Source organism: Tetranychus urticae, chromosome 3, assembly GCF_039701765.1.
Source record: "Tetranychus urticae isolate SD_2017Ah chromosome 3, NJAU_TeUrti_SD_1.0, whole genome shotgun sequence".
NCBI classification, from domain to species: Eukaryota; Metazoa; Arthropoda; class Arachnida; order Trombidiformes; family Tetranychidae; genus Tetranychus; species Tetranychus urticae.
Window position 1 is genome coordinate 19685022 of NC_142960.1, and position 25307 is coordinate 19710328.

Sequence of the window (25307 nt, forward strand, 5' to 3'; positions counted from 1 at the left end):
CAAGTTGCATACAAATGCAAGAGATGGCGTAAAGAGCGATTTAAACGCGAAATTTGAACGCCTTTTGCTCTGCCCATTTCAACGAAAGGTCCAACCTTTTGAAAACAAATGCAACTGGAAACATGAGCATTTATATATACTTATACAGGGTGTAAATGTCAAATACGCGGTTTTGAATCGCTAATAACTTTTTTGTTCTTTGTCCGATTTCGTAATTTTTTTCGATTATATGTAGTCAAATAGTGCGAGTTTTGTTCAAAATAGTTCGAAAATTTATTAGATTAAAGCAAGTGCGACAAATATCGCCTCAAAGTCAAAAAAGTTGATTTTTGCCCTAAATCACCTCAAAAATAGTCAAATTTTCGTAATTTCATAAATATTTTTTGCCTGAAAAATTCAACAAAAAATTATCTATCAAATGATGTCCACTTTGTGGTTGTATGCTTTTGTCTTCGAAAAATATCGGATCTTGAAGGTAGGCAAAACGTGCAATAAACATTGACATTTTATTTTGGATTGGTCTACTTTTCTAATCATGATATTTTCACTCGAAAAATTTAATCATTCAATATTCATAGGATCAGAATTATCTGATTTTGTAATTTTCCAATCTTGAATCCTGGTAAAAAATTTCTGGATTCGACTATTTTCTAAGCAAAAATCAACTTTTTTGACTTTGAGGCGATATTTCGCGCACTTAATGTAATCACATAAATTTTCGAACTATTGTGAACAAAACTCGCGCTATTTGACTGCATATAATCGAAAAAAATTACGAAATCGGACAAAAAACAAAAAAGTTATTAGCGATTCAAAACCGCGTATTTGACATTTACACCCTGTATATCCATTATAGGATGGTATGAAAGCCTCTAAACCTTTGTATTTCTGGCTCAAGTAGGAGTGTCTTGACTAACCATTGAATGTAAAGTAAAAGCTATTGGGAACCTTTTCATTGAACATTTATCATGAACATCAACAGAGATGTGATAAGTGTGCGCACAAAGTAGGCTGAACCTTTCGACTTTTTGGTCCAACATTTTTCAATCTTCCTCATCCTCATCATCCTCATCTTCATCCTTTTTCCAGATTATTTTATCTCTTTCTTTTCTCAATCAAAGCTTCTTTTTTGCTTCTTCTTCTTCTTCGCGACTCTCTTTCACTTTCTTTCCGTTCAAGACGCCACTGAAAATAAAACGTTGTTCAAACAACTTTGACCTATTCAGCAAATTAAAATCATTTAATAACATGAACACACACCGAAATACAATAAACAACTCTTTACACCTTAAATCATCCTTTTAATACCATTGTTAACCAAAGCCCAACATCAACACATTGAACTTAAGACTTGGATATTTTTTACACTCGTAACCATTGGACAACAACCTTTAACCAAATTGTAACAATTAACATCTCTATTGTGAAGTGAAAAGTGAATGTTGATGTGCGTTTCAATTAATCGTTAAAAAATCGAGTTCCATCTATAACCATCTTCCAATGAGAATTAATCGACACGCAAAAAGTGGACTTTAAAAGGTAAGATCATTTCATCCATAACATTGACCATAAGAGTAACAATCGACGCTTTGTTGACTTTTAGTTGAAAACGCTTTCCATTTTTGATAAAAGTCAAGTGCATTGAGAAAATGATAAATGCCTTTAATCAATTGTTAACCAACGTTTTCCCGTTGTTTTGCCAATTGGTGACTTTCAATGTTAATTGGAGTCAAGCTAAGCTGAACCTTTCCGCAAGATCATTAGTCAAATGATGAACGATATTCATTATGAACAACTGATTTTCTTGGAAACAAGAAAATGAATTAAATTTGAATAACAAAAAAGAGTTTCAAGTTCAACTGTGACAAAAGAGTTTCCCGCATCTTAATTTGATAACAAACCAATTTAACCCAATTCATTATTCATAATCTAATCATGATGATAGAGTTTAAAAAAATGATAATTATTAAGTGGAAGAAACAGTGAGACAAAAAATTCGCAAATGATTAGTTGAAGAGTAAATTACTGAGTCTAGATGATGTTTTAATGATAATGTAATATTTGAATGGGAAATATGATATTTGAATATGATGAGAAGAGGCCAAAAAAGCAATTTAATTTACAAAAGATGAACATGAAAAAAAACTATCAATTGATGGAGTTACTTTTTAGCCATTTAGATGAAGATGATAGTCGATACCTTTTTGGCAACAATAAAATTGCTTTTTACTTAAAAGGTAACAACAATGATGATGATGGTAATGATGATAAATGTACAGAGAGAACTGAGAATGTAACAAAATCTATGTTATCCTGATATCGACAGAGATACTGTTTGGCACAGTTGACGGAGAGAAGCAAATGGATATGAAGAAGAAGAAGAAAGTTGGGAAAACAAAACTTAACCAAAGCGTATTATTGCCATTGGTTTTGACACACACTCACACTAACAAAAGTGTCGATAGTAAGTTTTTTTTTTGTCAACAAATTTGACAGAAATTCAATCCTACCTTTAAATGGCTTCCAATTGTCTTCTCATATTCAATTGCTTCTCTTCATTCCTAGGTTTCTTCTCATTCACTTTTCTTCCTTTCTTCTCAAACATTTTTACCTTGATTCTTGTCATCACCTTTCTTCTCCTCCTACCTCATCTACTCATCAACCTTGACTAACAATGTGTCCAAAAGTCAACCTTTCCAAGTCAAAGGTATGCCATAATATTCAACATTATTCAATTGATGGTAAAAAGCTGTTCAATGTTTCGACCTTTACTTTTCATCGAATTGACTTTTTTTCAATTTTTCGCCTTTTTTTGTACTTTTGTTGAAGATTGGTTTGGAAAGGTTTGAAATTTATTTTTATTTTTCGAGTTCGAAGTTTGGATTTTTGTTTTGATATCGATCGTTTAGTAGTTTAGTTTAATGGTTATGAAGCTGTAATGAAACTTGATTTTGAGGTTTTTTTGAGCCTTGATAAGTCAATTGTTGTTGGAAGTTTAATTTTGTCTCAATTGAGAGATGCTAATTGAACCAAGACAAAGCTCATTGGTTCCATGGATTAAAACAGCGTAACTGAAATCTCTATTCAGTTGACAGTTTTTTCTCTTCTTACCCAACTGATTACAATAAAAAATGTGTCCTCCGATTGAACATTAGTTTAATTGTTGAACCATCAACAGAAAAGTTTCACCGCTTTTCTCGTTTAAAATGAACCTTTGATGGACAAGCATAACCAAGCGTTTCCAATCAACGAAATAATGAAACAAAATGTAACCAAATCAAGGCGTGTTGACACACAAAGGTTTTCAAATTGACAAACAAAAAGCAACAATCGAATCGACATCAACAAATCGAAACAAAATTTGAAACAAAACTAGAATGACAGAATCAAAGAAAAACAAAATTTCCAAACAAATGTTTCAAACTATTTCACTTTTTTTTCCTAATCAAGAAAATAGTAAATCGATGAAAATTTCAAAAAAAGTTTCACTTCGATGTAATAGCTCAAGAAAAAGTAAAGCAACAACGAGTTTGAATAAAGGTTGAATTTTGATTGACAAAAGTTAGAAGAGATGAAAGAAGGAAAAACGAAAATCTCTGTCCATCTGTAGGATCTTCCGAGTGACTGAAGATTTTTTGATGAATTATGATAGGAAGAAGAAGAAGAAGAAGAAGAAGAAGAAGAGAAATGGATGAAGATGGACTTTGAAGTAAAAAGTGAGATGAAAGTTTTACTCTCAACTCATGTTAAGAAGCAACTAATTAGTAAACTATTAAGTTTGTTTAAAACTCGAAGCTTTTAATCAATCGTATCGATCAGGCGTGACATGTCTTTTCCGCTTTTCAACTTCATCAACTTCATTTTGAGATTCATCATCAATCGCCAAAAGAAGAAGAAGAAGCAAAAAGGCAGAAAAGTTTGCACGCTAAACTCACACGCACTGAAGAAGAGTGAAGATAAGGAATGAAGATGAATGATAAAATAGACAACAGGCTAACATGTAAACTGTAAACATGAACCCACCCAATGAGGAACCACCTTTTTCCATCTTCTTTTTTCTTCTTCTTCTTCTTTCATCATATTTTTACCTTGTGATAAGCATCTTAAGACAGGTTAATGATTATCAATAGCTGATGATGATCATCATCATTTGAATGTCATCTTCATCATTATCCTTCGATAATCATGTTACCTTTTTGACTGCATTTTTATTTTACTTTTTTTTCTTCTTCTTCTTTTTCCTCAACTTAATCCAAAGTCTCTTTCAACTTTTCATTTTTTAACTTTACTTTTCTTGTTCTCTGCAAATTCATTACAAGAATCGTTTTATTGGTTCAATTGATACCATTTGCCTTGCCTTGGTTGACCTTTTCATTGATTATTATCTTGAAACTTTTCTGCTTCTCTTGACATTAATTATTATCAAATTATCGTTATTAAACAGTTGCTAGAAATGTCATCTTTTCATCATCAAGACCACCAGTTTGTTGTCAGATTAAACATTCAATGAAAGATTATAAATGCTGATATTTACGCATTTTCAACACTTTAATCTGGATTCACTGTTGACGCCAATTTACTCAATGTTTACTATCGATTGTTCATTTTCAATTAAAGATTCTCCACTAATTGACTTGATTCATGAAAACTTCTGATAAGAAAAAGAAACATTTTAACGATGAAAAAGTAAATTTCCATTCAAAAAAGCGTTTCGATTTCGGAACTTTTCAAATCAAGAACATTAGATCTTGCGATTAAAAAATCAAAATTTTCTCATTATAAAAGTTCATTAGATAATTCGAAATGAATTAGATTAAAATACAAAATAATTTGAATTCGATTTTAGTCGAGTTTTTGAATTTCGAAATCGAAAAAAACATGAGAATTTCTGAAACACAAAAGGAATTGAATTTAAATATTGGAGCAATTTTTTCGGAAAATTTATTATTCAAATAGAATTTTGAAAAAATTCGAAATTTCCGACAATTTGATAGTTGATTTGATTCCATAAAAATGATGAATTGCTGTGTTAAGATACTTGACTGTTTGACTGAAGAACGTTTTTTGTCCATTTTTTGTTACATTTTTTGTTGTTTGGGCAAGAAAATTGTTGAAAGATCTTGAATTGAAATGAGAAAAGGTTGACATTTTTTGGCCACTTGACGTGGGATCAATAATGAATTGTCCCGAAATTTGTATTCATCTTGTAATGCATACATAATGACTGTCTGTGTTTACTGTTGATGCCGATTTGAGGCTTAAAAGGATTAACCTGTTCAACAGACAAAGTCTCAACCTATTGTTTTCACTGTCTGGTTCTGTCCTTAAAGGTTGTCCTAGACAACACCAAATATACACACTGAATAAGTCTATTCATTGCGTCTTGCCGAGTCGCTCAAGAGCTTTCAAAGCTTTCCAAGTTATTAGGTTGTTTCATATGATTTTGCATGATTTTGATTTTTTTCTGAATTTCGTGTGATTATCGCATGGAGATGAATATTTGTATTTAGTATCTCTCATCATTCAGGCATTTTTTGCAATTAACAAAAATTGATTATCTCAATTAATTGCTGAGATATTTTAATTTAATTGAAAAATGAGAGAAATTTTCATGCCCCATTGACTAACATTGATGTTACAGTTTATGCATAGGGTCCCCCCTTTGACAATTTTTCAAAATACAGCCCGTTTTTGATTTTTGACTTTTCTCATTTTTCAATTAAATTAAAATATCTCAGCAATTAATTGAGATAATCAATTTTTGTTAATTGCAAAAAATGCCTGAATGATGAGAGATACTAAATACAAATATTCATCTCCATGCGATAATCACACGAAATTCAGAAAAAAATCAAAATCATGCAAAATCATATGAAACAACCTAATAATAAACTTTTTCAGTCTTTTCATTACAACCAAACCAATTGGTTTGCACAAATAACTTGTAATAACTTGTAAATTGAAAGTATTACTAGTTGAACATAAACGGTTAAGAAACTAGTTTCCTTCATTTGTGGGCAAAAGACCCAAATCCCAATCTTCCGTTTACCTCAACAATCCTTTACAAGCTAATCCTTTAACCAATTTTGGGCCACAAATTGAACTCTTTCCGTCTCTTGACAAATTGATCACCTAATCAAGTTAACTGTTGATTACAATTAGGTGCATCTATTGATCATACATAATACATGATACAATCAGTTTAAATTCAACACTTTTACATATGATAATGATTGACTGTCGACTTTATTGCATTAGTCGTTGAATTTATTAATATTGAACAGAAGCAAAATTAAGCTCCAAAATGTCAACCAAAGAATCATTTCCAATTCAATATTTTTTTTTCATCTCTTTTACCTCCTACATGAAGAGTTGATACAAGAATATCTCGAGGGTTGAAAAGAGGCTAAATTTGGTTGAAATTTTTATCTTCATTTTTACCTTGGAAAATGAAAGTTTTGATTTTATTGAATGATAACGTCTTTACACTCAATTTTTGTTTAACATTACTTTTGCAATGTTTAATGTATACTGATTGTGATGGTTGATGAAGAGGATGATAAGAGGAAAGGTAAAGAAAAGGATCGCTTTGATGGTAAAGAGAAGAAATAAGATGACATGGAAATGAATTTCCATCAATTCCCTAAAGTCATATCAACTTGTTCAACAGTCAATCTTTACTGGTTTACATTTGCTAATTTCAAGTACAAGAATCATGATGATGATCCAAGAGTCAAAAGCAAAAGGCAAATCACTTTTACTTCTGCAATCTTTACTTTCTTTGGCTTCTGCGGCGCTTCTACACTGCTTTCACCATGCTGAAGCATGGTTAACCTGAATAACCTATATTGATGCTCATTTTCATCCTCATCTTCTTAGTTTTACTCTCTCATTCCCTGTCTATCCTGGTTACCATCATTCATGTCATTCGAGCTTCACCAATACCCTATAATCACAAGTTTCAATGAATTTTAGTTCAATGTTGACAGAAACAAACATTTTTTTTCGTCTACATTTGTGTTCCAATAATCACATTTTCCAAATTCTCTGTCCACTGAAAACATGATTTTCTCATTTTCCTTTTTTCTAGAAAATTTTTTTGTTCCAAAATCACGGTCGATTCAAATTCTCTCATGATTCGAGTCAAATTTTGTTTCAAAATTGCTTTTACAAAAAAGTTCGATGAATGAATCTTTTTACAATTGAAATGCTTTTTGAGATTCCCAACAAAATCGATTGATTCTGTCACCAAAACTCGGAAATAATAAGTATTTTTGAATGATGAGAATTGGACATTTCCAAGAATCTGTATCTCGAGTATTCATTTAGCTTAGAAATGAAATTTTCCGAAAATTCAATTTTTCGATTTCGAACTTTACTTCAAATTTTCCTTTTTTACGTTGACCATTTAAATCATTAACAGACCAGTAAAATTCATTTTAAGGAAATTTTTTATTCGTTCAAACCAAAGTTTATTTCCATGTTTTTTTCGCTGGAATTTTATCCTTTCTTTCAGAGTAACTCTAAACATTTCATGAATTTCTTGAAGTTATCGAATTTTCCAATTTTACTGAAATTCTGAGCTAATTATTTTCTTGGTTTTCATGGGATTCAAGTTGAAACGTTTGTTGCAAAATCATCACAATTCAACTTTTCATTGATCTTTATCATCAGTTTTTTTGCCGAATTTTTGGTGTTCCACTGAATTTTGTTTTCATTTTTCTTCTGGTTCCTTCTCTTTTCTCCAATCTTTTAGTTGTACTTTTTGTTCTGAGCATAATCATGAAGCTAAAATAGATAATAATAATGATGATGATGAGAATTGGGGAAAAAGAGAGAAAAAACATAAGAGAAGGAAATGAGCTGCTAAACAGATGATGATGCACCAAAAAAGAGAGTAAAGAGGAAAAAAAGAGAACAGAGAAAGTTCTACTGAATTGCTGTTCCAAAGTCAGGTCAATATGTTATATCATCATCTTCCTCCCGTTGGGTTGGGAATGATTAATAACATCAAATTAGTTTCGCATCAAGTGATTTAAATTCTGGTTAAGCTTAACAATTTTACTCTCTTTTTTTACCCTTTTTACCATCTTAACTTGTTCCTCATCTCTTTTTGATCCATCATGATCATCATCATTATCATCATGAACAACAACATTATTATTAACATCAACTTTTATTCATTCACAAAATGATTGGTAAACTGGTTCATCAGAATGAGTTTCATCGATAACAAAACTTGAACATTTTCATGAAGGAAAATGAAAAGAAGGCGAAAAAATCTTTTCAATTCACCTTTTCAATTGGTTAACAGTTTTTGCTCTTTAATCGGAAAAGAATGAAAAAAATTGAATGAAATGAAGAGTAATCCAGTTATTGCCACAACAGTTGAATTTGATTATTTTGCCGCTTTCACTTGAAGAGTCTCACGCTGTGAAGAGGTGGATCATGATGATGATCATGTTAACTGATTTAATCATCACAATCAATTGACTAGTAGATCATGTTAAACAGTCTTGAGTCGCTTCCCAACAAAAGTACAAAATCAATTGTTGTTTGCAAATCAAAGTTAATAAGCACAGTGAACACAAGATGAGGAGAGAGAGTGAAGGAGGATGATGAAAAGGAGGAGGAAAGAGGAGAAGATAATGATGTATTAATAAAGAAAGATGAAGATTAAAAGGAATGGAAGGTCAATCATAATCTTGTCATTGGCCTAATCATATTAGAGAGTTTCTCATCAAGGGAATCCAAAGATGCATTTGATGATGAAAAAATGGACTTGGATAACTCGATGTTGATGTTGATGATGATGATAATCGTAATAATAATGATAAGAGTTACATGTTGTGTCTCCTTTAATGGGTCTCTTGAGATGTTTTTTGTGGACAACTTTTCTTCTTCTTCTTCTTCCCTCTTTGCCTTTCTTAACCAACTGTTTTCATCGTGAATGTCGTTTTTCGCGTCCAGGCATTTAACTCACATTACTGGTTAACCACAGTCACACAATGGGGAGCAACAAAAAAATGGTTAAAGTTAAACAATCATCAGTCAACAGTTAGAGTCTAATTGATTTATCGAGTCACTGGGAAAGACCCTTTTACCTTAAGGCTATTGGTACAGCAACCACCAAGGGTCTCAGTCATTACAAGTTAACTGCAACTTTAATTTTAAAAGTAACACAAAAAGTGAAAAAAATGATCGTTTCATCACTTTCCATTTGTAACAACTCTAATGATAAAATCAGCTTATCCAAGTTGCGCTTCAATGAAAATGCCGTTTAACCAGTGATTGAGCATTTAACGCAATTTACTGACAAAAATTATGTTAAATCGATAAAAGTGTTAAAATTAATGAAAACTTTTTCGATTCAATTTTTTTACCGAAATTTTCCAAGACAAGATTTTTATAATTTTTCAAATTCTTTTCCATTTTACCAGCCAAAAACTTCAGAATAAAAGTCGAATTTCGATTCAAATTCATGATTGATTTATGGGAAAAAAGAATCGCTTTTTGGAGAATTTTAGGGGAAAGTTTGAGTTTCCATTGAATTTCGAGATTCCGCTTCGAAAATTTGTTCGATTCGAATGAAGAATTTTGTTGCATTTTTCGAAAAATCGATTTTTCGAATTTTCTGTGAAAGGTGTTTCGATATTTTGCTGAATTTCTTTTTTTCCTTGTTGACCATTAATTGATTGAATGTTGAGTTTCAAGTGAATTTGTCATGATATGTTGTTGATGGAATGATAAAAGCTGGTCAACAAGAAGGAAACAGATTTGAATGGTTAGATTAAAGGTTAGACCTGATCTTGTGAACAACAAATGAACCAATTAAGATGGTCAGTTGAATGATAAGGAAAGAAGAAAAAGTTTATCAATAATTGACCAAATTTGGACAATTTTTCTTCTCATCTAATCTAATCATGTGATCACATCTTGAATATCAGTATTTTTCCATGCTAATCAATGCACTCCTAATCAACCTAATTATCATCATTTTCTTTCGGCTGTCAGATCAAATGTTTCATTCACCAAATGAAACGAGAAGAAACAGCAAAAGAAGAAGAAGAAGAAAAAGAATGGACAAAACAAAAAGGTAAAGGTAAAAACAAAATCAGTGATCAGATAAGGATGAGAAGAGAGAAGAAGAAGAAAAAAAATTGTCAATAATATCGATAATAATATTGAGCACAGTTGAGATTAACTTAATTGTTGTACTGCAAATGAGTCTCGTTGCAAGCGACAACAAAAGTCCAACAAGTTGGCCAAGTTAAAGGATAGCTTTAAAGTTAAAAGATAAATGATAAAAATCTGAGGGTCACTTTGATCCCGACAAGGACATTGTTTGTCACCTTACCGTCCATACCTTTTGTTTTGACATTGAAACATTTTGTTTACGTTCCATTGAAAGGGAAACATTGTTTAACCCTTACAACTGACCAATGCGTAAAAATGGATAATCCTTCCTTCTCCATCTCTCTCTCTCTCTCTCTACTTGTGTCCAACTTTTGCCCATCAAATTGAGTCTCTATTACACTTACTTAGTCTACTCTTTTGCGACCAAAATTTAATTCTCTTGACCATCTTTGGCCATCTTCATCTTGTACCACTTTTTGTTGTCTTTATTCAAATGCACAGTTGATCCTTCAATCTCACCCAATCTCAATGGATTTAAAAAAAAGTGGGTAAAAATGTCTATGACAGTCAACTTCCTGTGAACATTTTGTCGCCCAAAACTTTTATTTCAAGTTTGTTCAAGCTGAAAATTGGGTAAAGCTTTTCAAGCCCAAATTCAGCGTCACTTTTGTCGTGTCTATTTCAACCGTTTTGTGTGTGTGTGTAAGTTGCTTATTTACCTTGATGAGTTGAAAGAGGCTGCCCAACCAGTAGAGAGCAAAGTCAAAGGACAATAATGAAGCTTCACTACTGTCACCTTGTTCACAGGAACCTGCAGTGGGTCACCACTTACAATATCATTTAATACGAAATGGCGCCATTAGAATGAGAAGGAAGAACCGAGAGATTCTGGAGGAAGAAAAATGATGAACAAGAGAGAGAGAGAGAAAAGAAGAGAAGAAGCAAAGGAGAAACAATAATGTAAAAAAGCTCATCATTTGAATACATTTATATTAAATGTGCATTGAGAAAGTGCTTTCACCGTGAATAACTTGGAAAAAGAGAGGAAAAAAAGATGAAGATAAAGATGAGAAAAAGCATTTTGCACTAAGATGAAAAGATGATAAAGAGAGGAAGGGAACAAGAAAAGGAGCAAAAAGTTACCAGAAGAAAAAAGGATGATGAGAGATCATTTTTTTGTCTTGCTGACTCTTTTTACCATTTCATCAACTGATAACTTTGAAAAGGCCAACAACAAGTAAAGATACAGCAAGATCTCGCCAAATGTATCGATTAATGTCTTTCATCTTCTAATCATCATAATATTTTCATCTCTTAATCGATTCAACTTGTTCATCGCCATTTCAAAGGAACCATTGACAAGATCAAATTTCGTCTCAACACTTGGAATAAAGAAAAGGAAGAAAAAAGGTCAGATCGATTCACCTTTAACAACCTGAAAAAAAGGAAAAGTAAAGAGAGAAACAAAAAAAAGTGAAAAAGAAAATCGAAAAAAAACAAAAAAAAAGTTAAACATGATAACAGGGAATCGAAATTTACATGAATTTCTTTTTGACAATCGACTTGAAATTATAGGTTTGCTTTGATGAGAGACGATCCTTGTCATCATTTGCTTTTGTTTTCCTCTTTTTTTTCTTTCTCTCAACAATTCTCTCGACTTTTTCCTCTCATCCATTTCATTCCCTGTTATTGTTGTTACTCTTGTTCATCCATTCATCTGAAGAGAAGGAGAGAAAAAAAAGAGATTCAAACCTGAATAAGTTGGACATTTTGCCTCTCGAAAGAAGAGAAGAAAAACGAAAAAATTTTTACACGTTTTTTCAAAATGATAACTTCTTCATTCTCCTCATCAACAACAACAAAAGCATCTTCATCTTGCATACACAATGCATTCTTCCTCATCCAATGCCTTTTGTTTTCCTTTGATATTTTACTCTTTTTTTTGTTTCTTTTCCTCAACATTTTTTTCTCATCTTTTTTTTTCTCTCTTCCTCCTACAATCTTCCAAGCAAAATGTTTCACCATTAAAATTTTCAATTGTTCAACTAATTCAGCTTCTTTTTCCTGTTGAAACAATCTTTTCCCATTTTCTAGACTCTGTTATTCAAGAGTTTCGCCTTTTTTCAGCCCATTGTTGGCACATTTTTGTAAAGCAATTTGCTTACAGTTACAAGCGTAAAAAAGAGCGAGAGAGAGAGAAAAAAAATAATCAAAAAATGTGAATACAACAGAATCCATTTGCATGGTTATTATTCAGCCTTTTTTTGTCTACAGATTTTTTTGTGCCCTTCTTTAAACACATTTTCAACTCGAATCTGATTAACGCACAAAAGGCCAACACAATTATGAGCTGATTATTAAGAGGAAAAGATTCATGAAAATCAACTTGAAATTGCAATGGAATGATTAATTTTTGAGAGAGAAAAAAATTCTCAGGGTTGAACCCTTTATGATGAAAAGATGGAAATGGTTGTAATCATTTTACGTTCAACTGTCAGGATAATATTTCATTTAATCCATCAACAAACAATAACAATCTTCATTATCATCTTTTCCTTTTCCTTTTTCTTCTTTCTCTTCCTTTTCATCTTCTTTCATCGAGTTTATTGTAAATGGATTATCAAAATGTTGAACAATCAAGATGATTACAGTTTATGATAACAACTGATGAACTTTAACATGAGCCTAAAGGGTCAAGGGGAAAAAGGTGAAAATGGTAATAAATGAATTGAACACAAATGAACCTCAAGACATGATCAAGTGTTCAACTGCAATTCCGTAAGGATTAAAGTCGAGGAAAAGTTTTATCAATATTCACCTCTTTTTCATCTCTTGCGGTTCATGCCTTTGACATTGGGAAACATTGACATTTCATGTTTGCCCGTTTTCACACTTTTCTGGACATTACCATTGAATCGAAAGGTTTTCATCAACATTATCATTTACCATTTACTTTTTGGTGATTCCCTTAAGAATCGTGAAAACCAAACCAAATGTTTCTCTTTTTGTCTCCTTTTGTCTTTCAACATGGAAAGATACAGAATGGAAAAGAAGATGAAAATTTGGGATTATTTTCTTGCTGTTCATCCTCATTCTCATCATCATGTTGACAGTCAATTCTCTTTCTCTCTTTTCCTCCCTGTGACATGTTCACGCCAAGTACTTTTACATCTAAACAGTGAAAAGTGAGCCAAAAATGTAATTCACTCCTTGATTGTTGACAAGCTCAGTGGGAATTGATGTTAAGATGAATATCATCATTGTCTTTTAATGACATCTTTAAATAATATTATTCCCTCATCAGTTTATTACATCCTAAAATTATGTTTTACATTGAAAAAGATTATCTTGATAACAACTCCCAGTTATTCAATTTTAACAGTTTCAACATTTTCCTCGACTTTCACCGAAAATTTTTGCAAACTTTTGGAAAATCGTTTTTTTCGAAAAAATGAAATTTCAAAATTTAACCAAAAAATTTCTTAAGTTTACTGAAAATGTTTAAGAATTAGATAAAAGTTGAAATAGTTCATTAGACTGTTAGAGTTGGGAAAAGCACATTTTTTTTGCAAACTCAACCTTTTCTTTTCGAATCAAGTTTGTCATGAAAGAATGAAATGAAAATCTTTTCATCGCTTTTTATCATTTCATCATTTGGAATCAATTCACTTCTTTCATGATAACCATCATTTTGCATTGAAATTTTTCAGTTAAATTTCAAGGTTTACATTTTGTTGACATTTCAATTTAAGAAGAAAATGAAATGAAATTTTTGTTGAAATTGTCGAATGATAATGAGAAAAAAAGTGATGGAAAAAAAGTTCTCTCATGAAATATCAACAATTCTCTTGAAAAGAATAGTTTCATCATGTTATAGGTTTTTTTGGTTCATCATTAGTTTTACTATTATCTTCATCTTTACCTCATCATGGAGTTACTCCTTTCATCTGATAACAACAACAGAATGTAATAACAACTTGTTTGACTCTTTCAATGTTCAGCTAATCATCACCATCATCATGATTCCCTTCCCTTTTCATGAAAACGTTTCTTCCATTGTTTTCATTTCCAACTCTATAAGTGGCAAAAAAACATGAATAATACAAGAATTAAATGGAAATAATTTTCAGTCAAAAAAATGTATTAAACTCTTTTCCTTTTTTCACCGGCAAATTCAATAATCTAAATAATTGACTAACTCAATTTGAAAGCAACTCGCAATTAAATTATCATTAATTTCAAGTTTCAATTTAAATTGATTTACAAAAAAAACGAAACTGAAAACTCGATATTCAACTCTAATCAATGTTGCCAATTTTGGCCAAATGAAGAGTCAACTGTGGCCAGGTAAAAGCGTTCAACCCAAAAAAACAGCATTTGACTCTTTCATTGAACCAAAATTGAGTCGAGTCCACACCTTAAGGTGGACCTTAAGGTAACTCAAGGAAACACAAAAATCGTTACTCTTATGGTTAACACACAATGTAATGTGTAAAATATTTTTAACGTTCAATCTTGTTTTGCATCTTTTCAGATTCAACTTAAGTCAAAGTTCAACAATTTTTGGATACCAAGTTTATGTGCAAAGGATTATCGAGTTTTTGGGCCAATTTTGCTTCTCCAACAACTGTGATTCAAAGCCTATTAAAGTCATCAAGAAACCTCGTAACAGTTGTTGACTGTTGGGTCAAAGTGTTTTGACCAAAGTTTTATCAAATTAAAATTTACCTTCAAATGAAAATTGGATTAAGTTGAAAACTAGAAAAAATAGTTTTTTTCCATTTTCTCTCGTCGTTCGTGTTCAACTTTTAAACCTTTTGTGTTGTCTCTTCAAGTGTATGCGTTTACCAACGCATGCCAACACATTTAATCAACTGACAATAGTTCGAGAATGCCTCATAAGGGTTAGTATTCATCTGTTATCATGTAATCATGAAAATCGTGGAGAGGAAAAAAACAAATGTGTGGCTCCATGGTGGCCTTCAATCAAAAAGGTCTTCTCAAGGGAAGCAAAGGCCAACCTTGTTTACTGATTTACAAATGCGCTCTTTCAATATGTTGGCCATTTTCAAGTGTCAAGATGAAAATGATAACTTGCCTTTAGATTTAATCTGAGCATGTTTGGTGATGGAAGAAAAGAAGAAGAAGAAGAAGCCATGAAATTTGCTTTTCCAACGGGAATTAGAGATAAACTGTTAAACCTTTTTCCACCTTCATCTCTCGATGGGATACGAAGTGATGGACTAAGGTTTCATTCATGACTCTGGTTTACCTTTATTTACATCTTCATCTTTACTTTCATCTTTTTTCATGCTCTTCTTTTCCTCTCCTGATTTAAACAGTTTACTCGAGAAAATCGAGATATTTGCTTTTGCTCCGTTTGCTAATTTTGACCTTTTTCACGCCTACTTTAGAATCCTCGGAGTTCATGTTTCATGGTTTAATGACAGCTATGCATAAAGGTTGGAATTTTGATTTTTACCATTTTTTGTATTTTCCTTTTTTTATGAAACAAACAAAGTTAATGAATTTTGGAAAATAAATTTTTCTATTTCTTAGGTCACTCAGGAGTCAATCAATTGGGTGGTGTTTATGTAAACGGCCGACCTTTACCCGACACGACCCGTCAAAAGATAGTTGAATTAGCGCATCAAGGAGCCCGCCCATGTGACATATCTCGAGTTCTTCAAGTATCAAATGGCTGTGTTTCCAAAATATTGGGTCGATATTATGAGACGGGTTCAATTCGACCGAAAGCCATTGGCGGTTCCAAGCCTCGAGTGGCAACACCAGATGTAGTTGGTAAAATAGCCCGGTTCAAGAGTGATTGTCCATCAATATTTGCCTGGGAGATTCGAGATAGATTATTGAACGAAGGAATTTGCACCAATGATAATGTTCCAAGTGTGAGTAGACCACAGATCGTGGACCGGCCTAAGAGAGCAAACAAACAAAAAAAATGCAAAACAAAAAACATCAATGAGAGAATGCTGTTGAAAGCAGGAAAATTAGAGTTGATTCATTTACTTTTGATTAGCAAAGTTTGACCGTTAATCAACTTGTCATTTGTAAATAAATGTCTAAACTGATTTTAACCCGTTGACCAAAAAGAGGGAAACAAATGGAAGGGAAAATGAGAGGAGAAACGAAAGAAGAAGGAAAAAGAAGGGAAAAATGACAAAAGCAAAGCTCGTTATCATTTTACATCCTTTAAACCTTGCTCAGTCCACTCCCTGTTAATCAGAATTCCCAGCGTATTTTGTCAAATTAGCTGATTGTTCATCAATGTTCACCTCTTTTTAAATGCAATTTGCACTTGATTTGCCTTTCTTCTTCTTTCAACATTATTTACTTAACTGTCAAAGAACAACAATTTTCATGATTAACATTCATTATTGGCTTATTATTAGCATCTATATTGTCACCCATTATTATGTTTATCAGCATTGGGTGGACATTTGTTTTATCCTCTTTGGAATGGACACGGAATGGGAAATGCCTTTTTAAACAGAAAACATTCTTTTCAACTCTTTCTCTTTTCATGAAAACCTTTTTCTTCTCCTTGAGTTTGTTTGCATTGTAAAGAGCTTGTTCACAACAGTTTCACATTTTGATTGAACCGTGAAATTAGCTTCAAATTTGGTTCAATGATGAGAGAATGAGCAAGAGAGAAAATCTGATTTTCCAGAGAAAAAAAACTCAATATTCAGTCTTTTTCCTTCTTCATTGAGAAAATCATTTTTTCCTCTCTTCCATCAGTCTGGATAAAAGTAAATAACTGAGACTAACCATGATAATGAACATTTACTTGGATTATTCAATTTTTATTTGTTGATGAGGCAAACAATTGTTTATTTGTTCAGCAAACATTTCCTCCTGCAAATGCTGACATTGAGATTTCAACAAATTGTCCATTCTTTAATGTTGGTAGAAAAGTTGAAAAATTTCAATTTTCTCGCCATTCTTTCCTCGAATCGAGTTTAAATCGAAAACTTTTTTTCTTTAAAATTTCAATTTTTGTCAAAAATCGAAAAATCTTTTCTCTTAATTACTTTTTCTTTGCCTTTTCAAATCTGATTAAAGATCAACTTTGACTTTATTGTTGAGACAAATTTGAAAAGTTGAATCAAAATTTTGTTTAACCTTTCAAAATCCATTCAATCTTTTAGTTTCTTTTGCCTTTAAAAAGAAGAAGATAATCAGGATGAAAAAGAGATGACAAGTATAGGAGTATTTTACGGTAAAAAAAGGTATAATTCTTCATCCTTCTTCTTCCATCCAAAACATGATCCTCTTAATTCCAAAGCAAAGGATAGGATTCTGGTTCTGAATCTTGATTCAAACCTAAATTGGCTATTTATTTCTTACATGAACAAGAAGACAATGAAGAAGAAGAAGAAGAAAAGGTTGAGAAGAAACTCAATTCTGAATGATGCTCTTGTTTCCGTTTCTGATCCACAACCATTTAAGACCCATAAACCATCAAGAATTCATCTTAACCAGCCAAGAAAAAAGAATGAAGAAGAAAGAAGATGAAAATGATGAAGAAAAAAAAACTGATTACTGTCATTGGCAATATGTTAAAGTGATCGCTTTCAATCTCTCTCTTCTTGTGACTCTACTGATCGTGAACGTGCCCTTTCCTCCTCCCTTTACTCCTTCATCATTCTTATCATTCTCATTCTCATCATCTTTTCCTCTTCCATCTTCTTCCTTCCTCCTTCAATGTTAACTTTCGTCTTTTTAGCTTCTCTCTCATTCAGGATTGAAAACAGAAGCTAACACAACTGAAACTCAAATGACCTTAAATATGGTTGATTAACCATCAAAAATGGTGATCATGATAATGATAATGATTATCCTCAATCTCTACTCTTTCTTTCTCTCTCTTCTTGTGATTACACTGATCGTGAACGTGCCCTTTCCTCCCCCTTTACTCCTTCATCATTCTTATCATCTTTCCTCTTCCATCTTCTTCCTTCCTCCTTCAATGTTAACCTTCGTCTTTTTAGCTTTTCTCTCATTCCCTTCTCATTGAGAACTGAAAACAGAAGCTAAACAACTGAAACTAAAATGACCTTAAATATAGCTGATTAACCATCACAAAATGGTGATCATGATAATGATAATGATTATCCTTAATGATTATCGATAAAAATCATTTCCAATTTTGTCGAAAGTCAGAAAGAAAAGAGGAAAATAACTCGAAGATAATGATTGTTTTTACCTTTTTTTTGTTTGGGTTCGGAATTTTCATTCAATATTTTGATCAACTTGGAATTTTTGTCTTTTTCAGGTTTCATCGATAAATCGTGTTTTGCGCAATTTGGCTGCTCAAAAGGAGCAACAAGCTCATAGCCAGGCTACAAATGAAGTTTACGATAAGTTACGAATGCTTAATGGTCAAGGCTGGCATGCAAGGGCTGCTCCTCCTTGGTATCCTGGTGCTGCAGCAGCAGCAGCCGCCTTTGGTAACATTGGACCACCTTGTGTACCCTCAGTGCCAACAGCACCTTCATCAATACCACCTGAAAATGGTTCATCTCAAGCATCTCAAGATAAAAAAGGTAAATTTTCTCAACTTTTTCGCTCTTAAAAAATTCCTTTTTTGACACTTTTCAAATGTTATCATTAACAAGCGGCCCTCCGATCATGAATTATCACAATTTTCTTTACACTGAATACAATAAACTCCCTGCACACTTAGTGCTCAAAATCTTGATGAAAAACCATCGTCAATGAGAAAGACTAAAAAATCAAATGAAATCTGGTTCCACAGCTAGACAAAATGAAACCTTAGTTTGAACTTAGAAAGTGATTTTATCAAAAACCTTCGATCAGAGAAATCTTTGGATTGACCGAATGCTGCTAGTTTTTATGTCCCTAAAATTGATCAGGTAGCAACTCGAAAGTCAAAGTTTTGGCGCATATAAATCATCCAACAATTAACTAAAGCGTCATTAAGTTAATTTGCTTCCTTCCACAATGCTTTTGATTACGAATTGTTTTTTCCACCCATCCTGAACATGATTTTCTCAAGAATCTTACAATCTTTCCAACCAAATTCTTACAATTCTTTGTTAGCTCCTAGAAAGCTCAAGTATTTTTTGTTGCTGTAGTCGAATCATGGTCATCATTTGGTCGCAAAACTTTTTTAAAAACCCTTTCCATTGCCAACCGTTTGACGCAAAAATGACAGATCATCACTGAAGTTTTTTCACTGAGTAGGTTACAATCAATCGACATCAAAAAGCACAAATTCTTAATAAAAAACCATTGTCAGATGTAAGTTGAAATCTTTAGCTTTTGCCACATTAATGATATTCACTTGGGATGAAAAAGCTATTCATTGAGCAGTCGTAAGAAAAATTCATACAATTTGAGAGTTGAAAATTTGTGGAAGCATGGAACTGGTTCCACTCGTTTAACCAAAAAGTTTCTCTGATGAACAATCAATACAAAATTGAGTTCAAAGTTTAAACCTCGGTCTCTTATGTACAGTTGAGGAACCAGATTTTCACTCGGAAGATAGTTTTTCTGTAAAACCTTGATTAATGCATAAAAACGTGGGTTGAGCTTCCAGGAAAAGTCAGTAAGATGGCGTTGTCTTTACACTGAAAATTAGACTAATAATGACTAATTAACAGTAGATGAAGATTTTTTGCATTAACTAAGGTTTAACAGTTTCCTTACCCAACAATCAATCTGAAAACAAAAAAAGTTCCGCCAAAGTCAATACAGTAGGTGACAAAAGTATAAGACCACTTAATTTTTGTGCCTAGCTCTTTAAACATTTCGATATTAGGAATTGTAATAATATATTTGAAAACAGTGTAAAATGTGGCATAAAATGAGACCTTAATTAGAAAAATCTATCAAATAATGAGAAAATTATAATGAAAAAATTAAGATTTGCTGGTGACAAAAGTATAAGACCACTTTATGAAATTCATGATTTTTTTTCATGCATTTAATTTTTCTGAGTTTTTTGGTGCAAATATTATTTAAATCATGTAAATGAATAAAATCCAAGAGTTTGATAACAATATGATTAACCAATTTTTGTGAAATTAAGATATAAGCTTGCCATAGGAATGCATTGAAAATTGGGTTTATTCCTATTATTTTTTAGATTAAATTTACTTTTTTAGTAATTTTTTCATGATAATTGTTAAGTTTTATCATAGAAACTATGAACAGTTCGAATTTCGAGAATATCATGAATTGTTTCCGATTTATGAGCAATTGTTTACAATTTTAATACTTTACATATGCTTTTCAATGCAAAAGCATAGAAAAGCATGCAAAGAAAGAAACAAATGCTCATAAATTGAGAAATATTCATGATATTATCAAAATTCAAACTGTTCTTAGCTTCTATGATAATACTGAACAATTATCATGAAAAAAAATTCAAAAAATAAACTTAATCTTAAAAATAATAGGAATAAACCCAATTTTTCAATGTATTCCTATGGCAATCTGATTACTTAATTTTTCGAAAATCCATTGATCATATTGCTACTGAATCTTGGAAACAGATTCATTTACATGATTTTAATAATATTTGCTCCAAAAAACTCAGAAAAATTAAATGTATGGAAAAAAATCGTGAAATTTATCAAGTGGTCTTATACTTTTGTCACCAGCAAATCTCAATTTTTTCATTATAATTTTCTAATTATTTCATATATTATTTAAAACAAGATCTCATTTGATTCAATTTTTCATGCTCTTTTCAAATCTATTATCATAATGCACACAATCGCAATAGCAAAAGATTTATAAACAAATATTAAGTGGTCTTATACTTTTGTCACCCAGTGTAGTAACAGATACGGATTCCGCATTTTTCCTTCACCTTGGTTAAAGTGAATTTCTCAGTAAACTGAATTCTGATTAAGCTCTGAATATTTTTCGTAATTGTAGTTCAATCATGGTTTTCATCCTGTGTAAAATTTTCTTTAGAACCCGTTTATTTATGAGATTTAGTCACAAATTCATAGTTTGACTATATTTATTGTATTTATAGTAATGGCAAAAAGACTCTTCTTTTCTTTCTCCAGATAATTCCCTGTACGATCTGGATGGACACTCTATTGACCCTGAAAGTGGTACAGATGATTCATCTCATCCAGAAGGAAGTGAAGATACGGAAGCAAGATTACGCCTTAAACGTAAACTCCAAAGAAATCGAACTTCTTTTACACCAGAACAGATTGAAGCACTGGAAAAAGGTAATCCTCATGAGAAGATAAAGGTTGACGGAAAAAGTCAATTGAATAACAATTTAATCTCTTCAATTCATTTTGCAACAAGAACAAAAGTTTAGAGTAAAAAAAGAGAAAGAAAACTCATCTTGTCATCTTTTTCTCCTTTTCATTCTATTCTCAATTCTATCCAGGAAAATCCGAAAATTCAATTGAAGGTCATTATCTATTAAGCTATTTCATATCAACATTTCCATTGATGTAATGTAATAAGCGCTCTTACAATGGAGCAACATTGCATGTGAAGAAGAAGATGAAAAAGATGAGAAATGACTCTTTCATATTCACCATTCAACATGGTGCCACTGCATATTATCCGATAATAACTATAATAAAATAATCTTCTTGATAGCTTGATGATAATAATGAAATGTAGAGCAAAGCAGAAAGAAGCAAAAAAAAGTTAGACAAAGTATTCAATTCCAGTCTATTGTTTGTATCAATAAAAGGTTGGAAGAAAAGCTCGAGTAAGAAAAAAAAATATTAAACTAATAACATAATGCTATAAAAGTTGATGATATTGTAATATAGCATTTTAAATATGTCATTGCCTTTGCCACTTGGTGACTAATGTTGCCTTAAAATGGTCAGTCAGCACAACCGTAAAAGGTAATAACAGGAGAGGGAAAAGAAGGAAAAGAAAACTTGAAGGAAAAAAAAGACTTTTTCCATGTAAACATGAAACTCTTTGCCCAACAATAGGCAATGGATATTAAATGATATTCAAGTTTTGTTGAACAGAGACTATTGAGTAAACTGGTTGAAAAGGAGAAAGTGAATGAAAAGTGTTTTCCTCAATTGTACTATTTTAAGTCGACCAAGTATAAAGAGGATAATGACAAGGTAAAGTCAAGGTAGAGAGACTTGTGTAAATTGTTGAACGTTAAGTGGTTCAATAACAATAAGTGATCATTTGCTTTAAAGATTAACACTTGTAAAGGTTTTCAGACTTGCAGACGAATCTATCGTTGCTTCATTTTTTCGACATTTTTTTCTTCTTCTTCTTCTCTCTTTACCTTTGAACCTTTCAAGCTAGTTTCAGATCGCCATTTTCATGTTTACACTTTTTCTTTGCCGTTTTATATCCATTATTGCTTTCTTGGGTTTGTTGTCGATTCGGATAACAATATTTGATAACAATAACTCCCTGCTGGGAAGAATCAGTTACTGTTATCAATACCTATACTTGAATGAGATAAGAAGGCGTTGCTTATTATCGCAAAAAATGTTTACTCTTATAGGGTGAAGTCACGTGTCTGCATTGTAAACATTTTCAGTTCAATATTGAACATTCATGGAAATTGATTCGTTTCAATATTTGCTCAATTTTCCAATTTTTTCCCATTTTTTGTTTTTCCAAATTCTTTTTGCGACATTTTGATTGAAATTTTCAGTTTTCTTCCGTCTCTTTATTTCGTTCTTGTTGTTCGTCATTACCTTTCCGTTTGATTGTTTTAATTAACCTTTGCTCTTCTTTTTTTTCTTGTTCGCCTTTCAACAGAATTTGAAAAAACACATTATCCTGATATATTTTCCAGAGAACGACTTGCCAGTAGAATAGATTTACCGGAAGCTCGAATACAGGTAAGAACTTCATTATCAATTCTCTTTCCATTGTACTTATCATTATTAGTGCTCAGTTATTAGTTACACACCTTTCCTGAATCAACCTTAATCATCATTCAATATCATCCAATTAGCCTTTCATCAATTCAAAAGCCAATCCCATTCAAACCGTCAAAATAACGGTCGATAGCGAAAGGTTTATTTCAATCATTTTGAAAATTTCATTTTGTTCCAAGTTGAAGAGACAGAAATCTCAGAATCAAATCAAAAAATTTAATCGTTTCCAAAGAGCTAATTAAAAGGTAAAATTTTTACACAACTCAAAAATTTGATTAGTCTTAATAGAGATCGAAAACCGTTTATGCCTTTTCATCACCTTAACCCAAAGTTCACGTTAGAATCGAGAAATAGATCGATAAGAATTTTGAGCAAAAAATTTGATAGAATATTTGAAGAAATGGATTTAAAGACTCTTAGAGTCTGAAAAGTCGAGCTTAAGATTTTTTCTAGTCGAATATTAGGTCCACGAGTTTGATAAATTTTGACATTTTTTGCTTTTACCTTGAATCGATTTGATTAGTGAGATGTAGTCATCGATTTTATGTTAATAATTGATTGGTTTTCTGTCAGTTGAATGATGATTATTGATTGTCGAAAGGAAAGCATGCTTTTTTGTTCTCACTGTTCTAAAAATAGTCCTAAATGAGTTCGAAAATGTTTCCAAAACATAAACACTGAAAATGTTAACTTAAATAAAAAAATTGCTGAGAATCACTTAACCTGATTATACAGGCCTACGATCATATTATGCAGGTTTGGTTCTCAAATAGGCGAGCAAAATACCGTCGTGAGCAGAAACTGCGAGACCAACGAAAATCAAGCGATCAAACTACGGTACTGACCAATCCATCACCAACAACAACCTCATCACCCGTTTCTGCAGCAGCAGCGGCAGCGGCAGCAGCAACAGTTCCACCACGAATACCAATCAACCCTGGTTTTCCAAATGGCTTTTACCCATCAATACCTCACCCATCAATATCTCATCCATCAATACCTCACTCAATGGTATCCGATACTTACAGGTAAGTCAATCTTTAACCTGTTAACCTTTGAAAAAAGAAAAAAGAAAAAGAATTTTTTAAAAATTTTTATCCAACATTGAAATTAAATCTTTTTCGTTCTCTCTCGTTAATCCAACAGCTCGATAACATCAATGCCCAGTTACTCAATGGCATCCAATATGGCACAAAACTCTTGCCTTCAACAGCAAGCCACGGTTTCCAACTATTCTTGCATGTTGCCTCCACCGCCTGGAAGTGTCCGCTCTTATGATCCTCTTGGTAGTCTTGGAAGTTACTCACGACCCTCAACTTGTGGTGCGAGCGATGTGCAATACTCTGACCTTTACTGAATTACCAATTGCGAAGCGAAACTCTTTTTTTCCCCAAGTCCAAACCTATTTACATATGGAAAGACACGAGAAGATTAAATGTTGTCATTTTTAACTCGCTTTTTCTCTTTCATTTTTTTCTCCTTTTTTTCGTCATTTTTTTTGTCAAAACTCATCCAAATCTGATCTTGTAAACAATTTGAAAATTGAAATATAAAAAAAAATCTGTCAACAAAAAATATTCTTCTCTTGATTTCTCAGTGTTATGAAAAGTTTTGAAAGAGTCTCAAAAAAAATAATGAATAAACAGTAAAGTGATTCAACAGCAAACTCAATCTAAAACTGCTTTTTATTTGAACAAACCTTTTTCCATTTCTCTTTGCTTTCATTTAATCATGTTATTTTGAAACTTTTCATTGTGCAAACAAAGTCAACCAATTCAACTGTTGACTGTTGAGCTAATTATGAATATGATAACCATCATAATGATATATTTATATGAAGCAGAAGAAGCGAAAAAAAGGAGAAGTTTAATCTTCCTTTATGTTGTGTGTTCATCAGAATTCAAATATTATCATTTTACTTCATACATTGTACATAAAGCCAAATGTACATAATAAAGTAACAAGAGAAAGAGTAAAGGTGAATGAAGGGAAAACGAGAAGCGTAACAATAACAGGTAAATAGAGTTATTAACTTGAATTGAGGAGTGTTGATGTTGACCGAATCTCGTGTTTAGTGTCAACATTTTTCATGGCTATTTAAGGGATAAAAAGCTCTTGCAAGACACATTCTTTTCTTGACTCTTGGACTTTTCTCGATTGTTTTGTGTGCAAGAGTAAAGTACGCTTGATATGCTTTTCTCGCCCTTTTATCTTTAACCATCAAACTGTTGGCGACCACAAGAAGCATATATTGTAACGGATTAAAAATGGTTAAAA

At 32.0% G+C, this 25307-nt stretch overlaps 1 protein-coding gene across 4 annotated transcripts; it reads left to right on the top strand.

Moving 5' to 3' along the window:
* Positions 1 to 991: 991 nt before the first annotated feature.
* On the top strand, positions 992 to 24490 carry LOC107362933 (paired box protein Pax-6). Of its 4 annotated transcripts, none has more exons than XM_015930072.3 (9): positions 992 to 1539; positions 14672 to 15041; positions 15552 to 15599; positions 15697 to 16043; positions 18434 to 18704; positions 21183 to 21374; positions 22909 to 22991; positions 23787 to 24058; positions 24177 to 24490. In XM_015930072.3, exons 2-9 carry the CDS (start codon positions 15029 to 15031, stop codon positions 24385 to 24387), a joined length of 1437 nt encoding a protein of 478 aa, XP_015785558.1. In that variant the 5' UTR covers positions 992 to 1539; positions 14672 to 15028; the 3' UTR covers positions 24388 to 24490. The 4 variants fall into 4 exon arrangements, with proteins under 4 accessions (XP_015785558.1, XP_015785557.1, XP_015785559.1 ...); XM_015930071.3 differs by having other exon boundaries at positions 1018 to 1539; positions 23766 to 24058; XM_015930073.3 differs by having other exon boundaries at positions 1018 to 1539; positions 21204 to 21374; positions 23766 to 24058.
* The last annotated feature ends 817 nt before the right edge of the window (positions 24491 to 25307 follow it).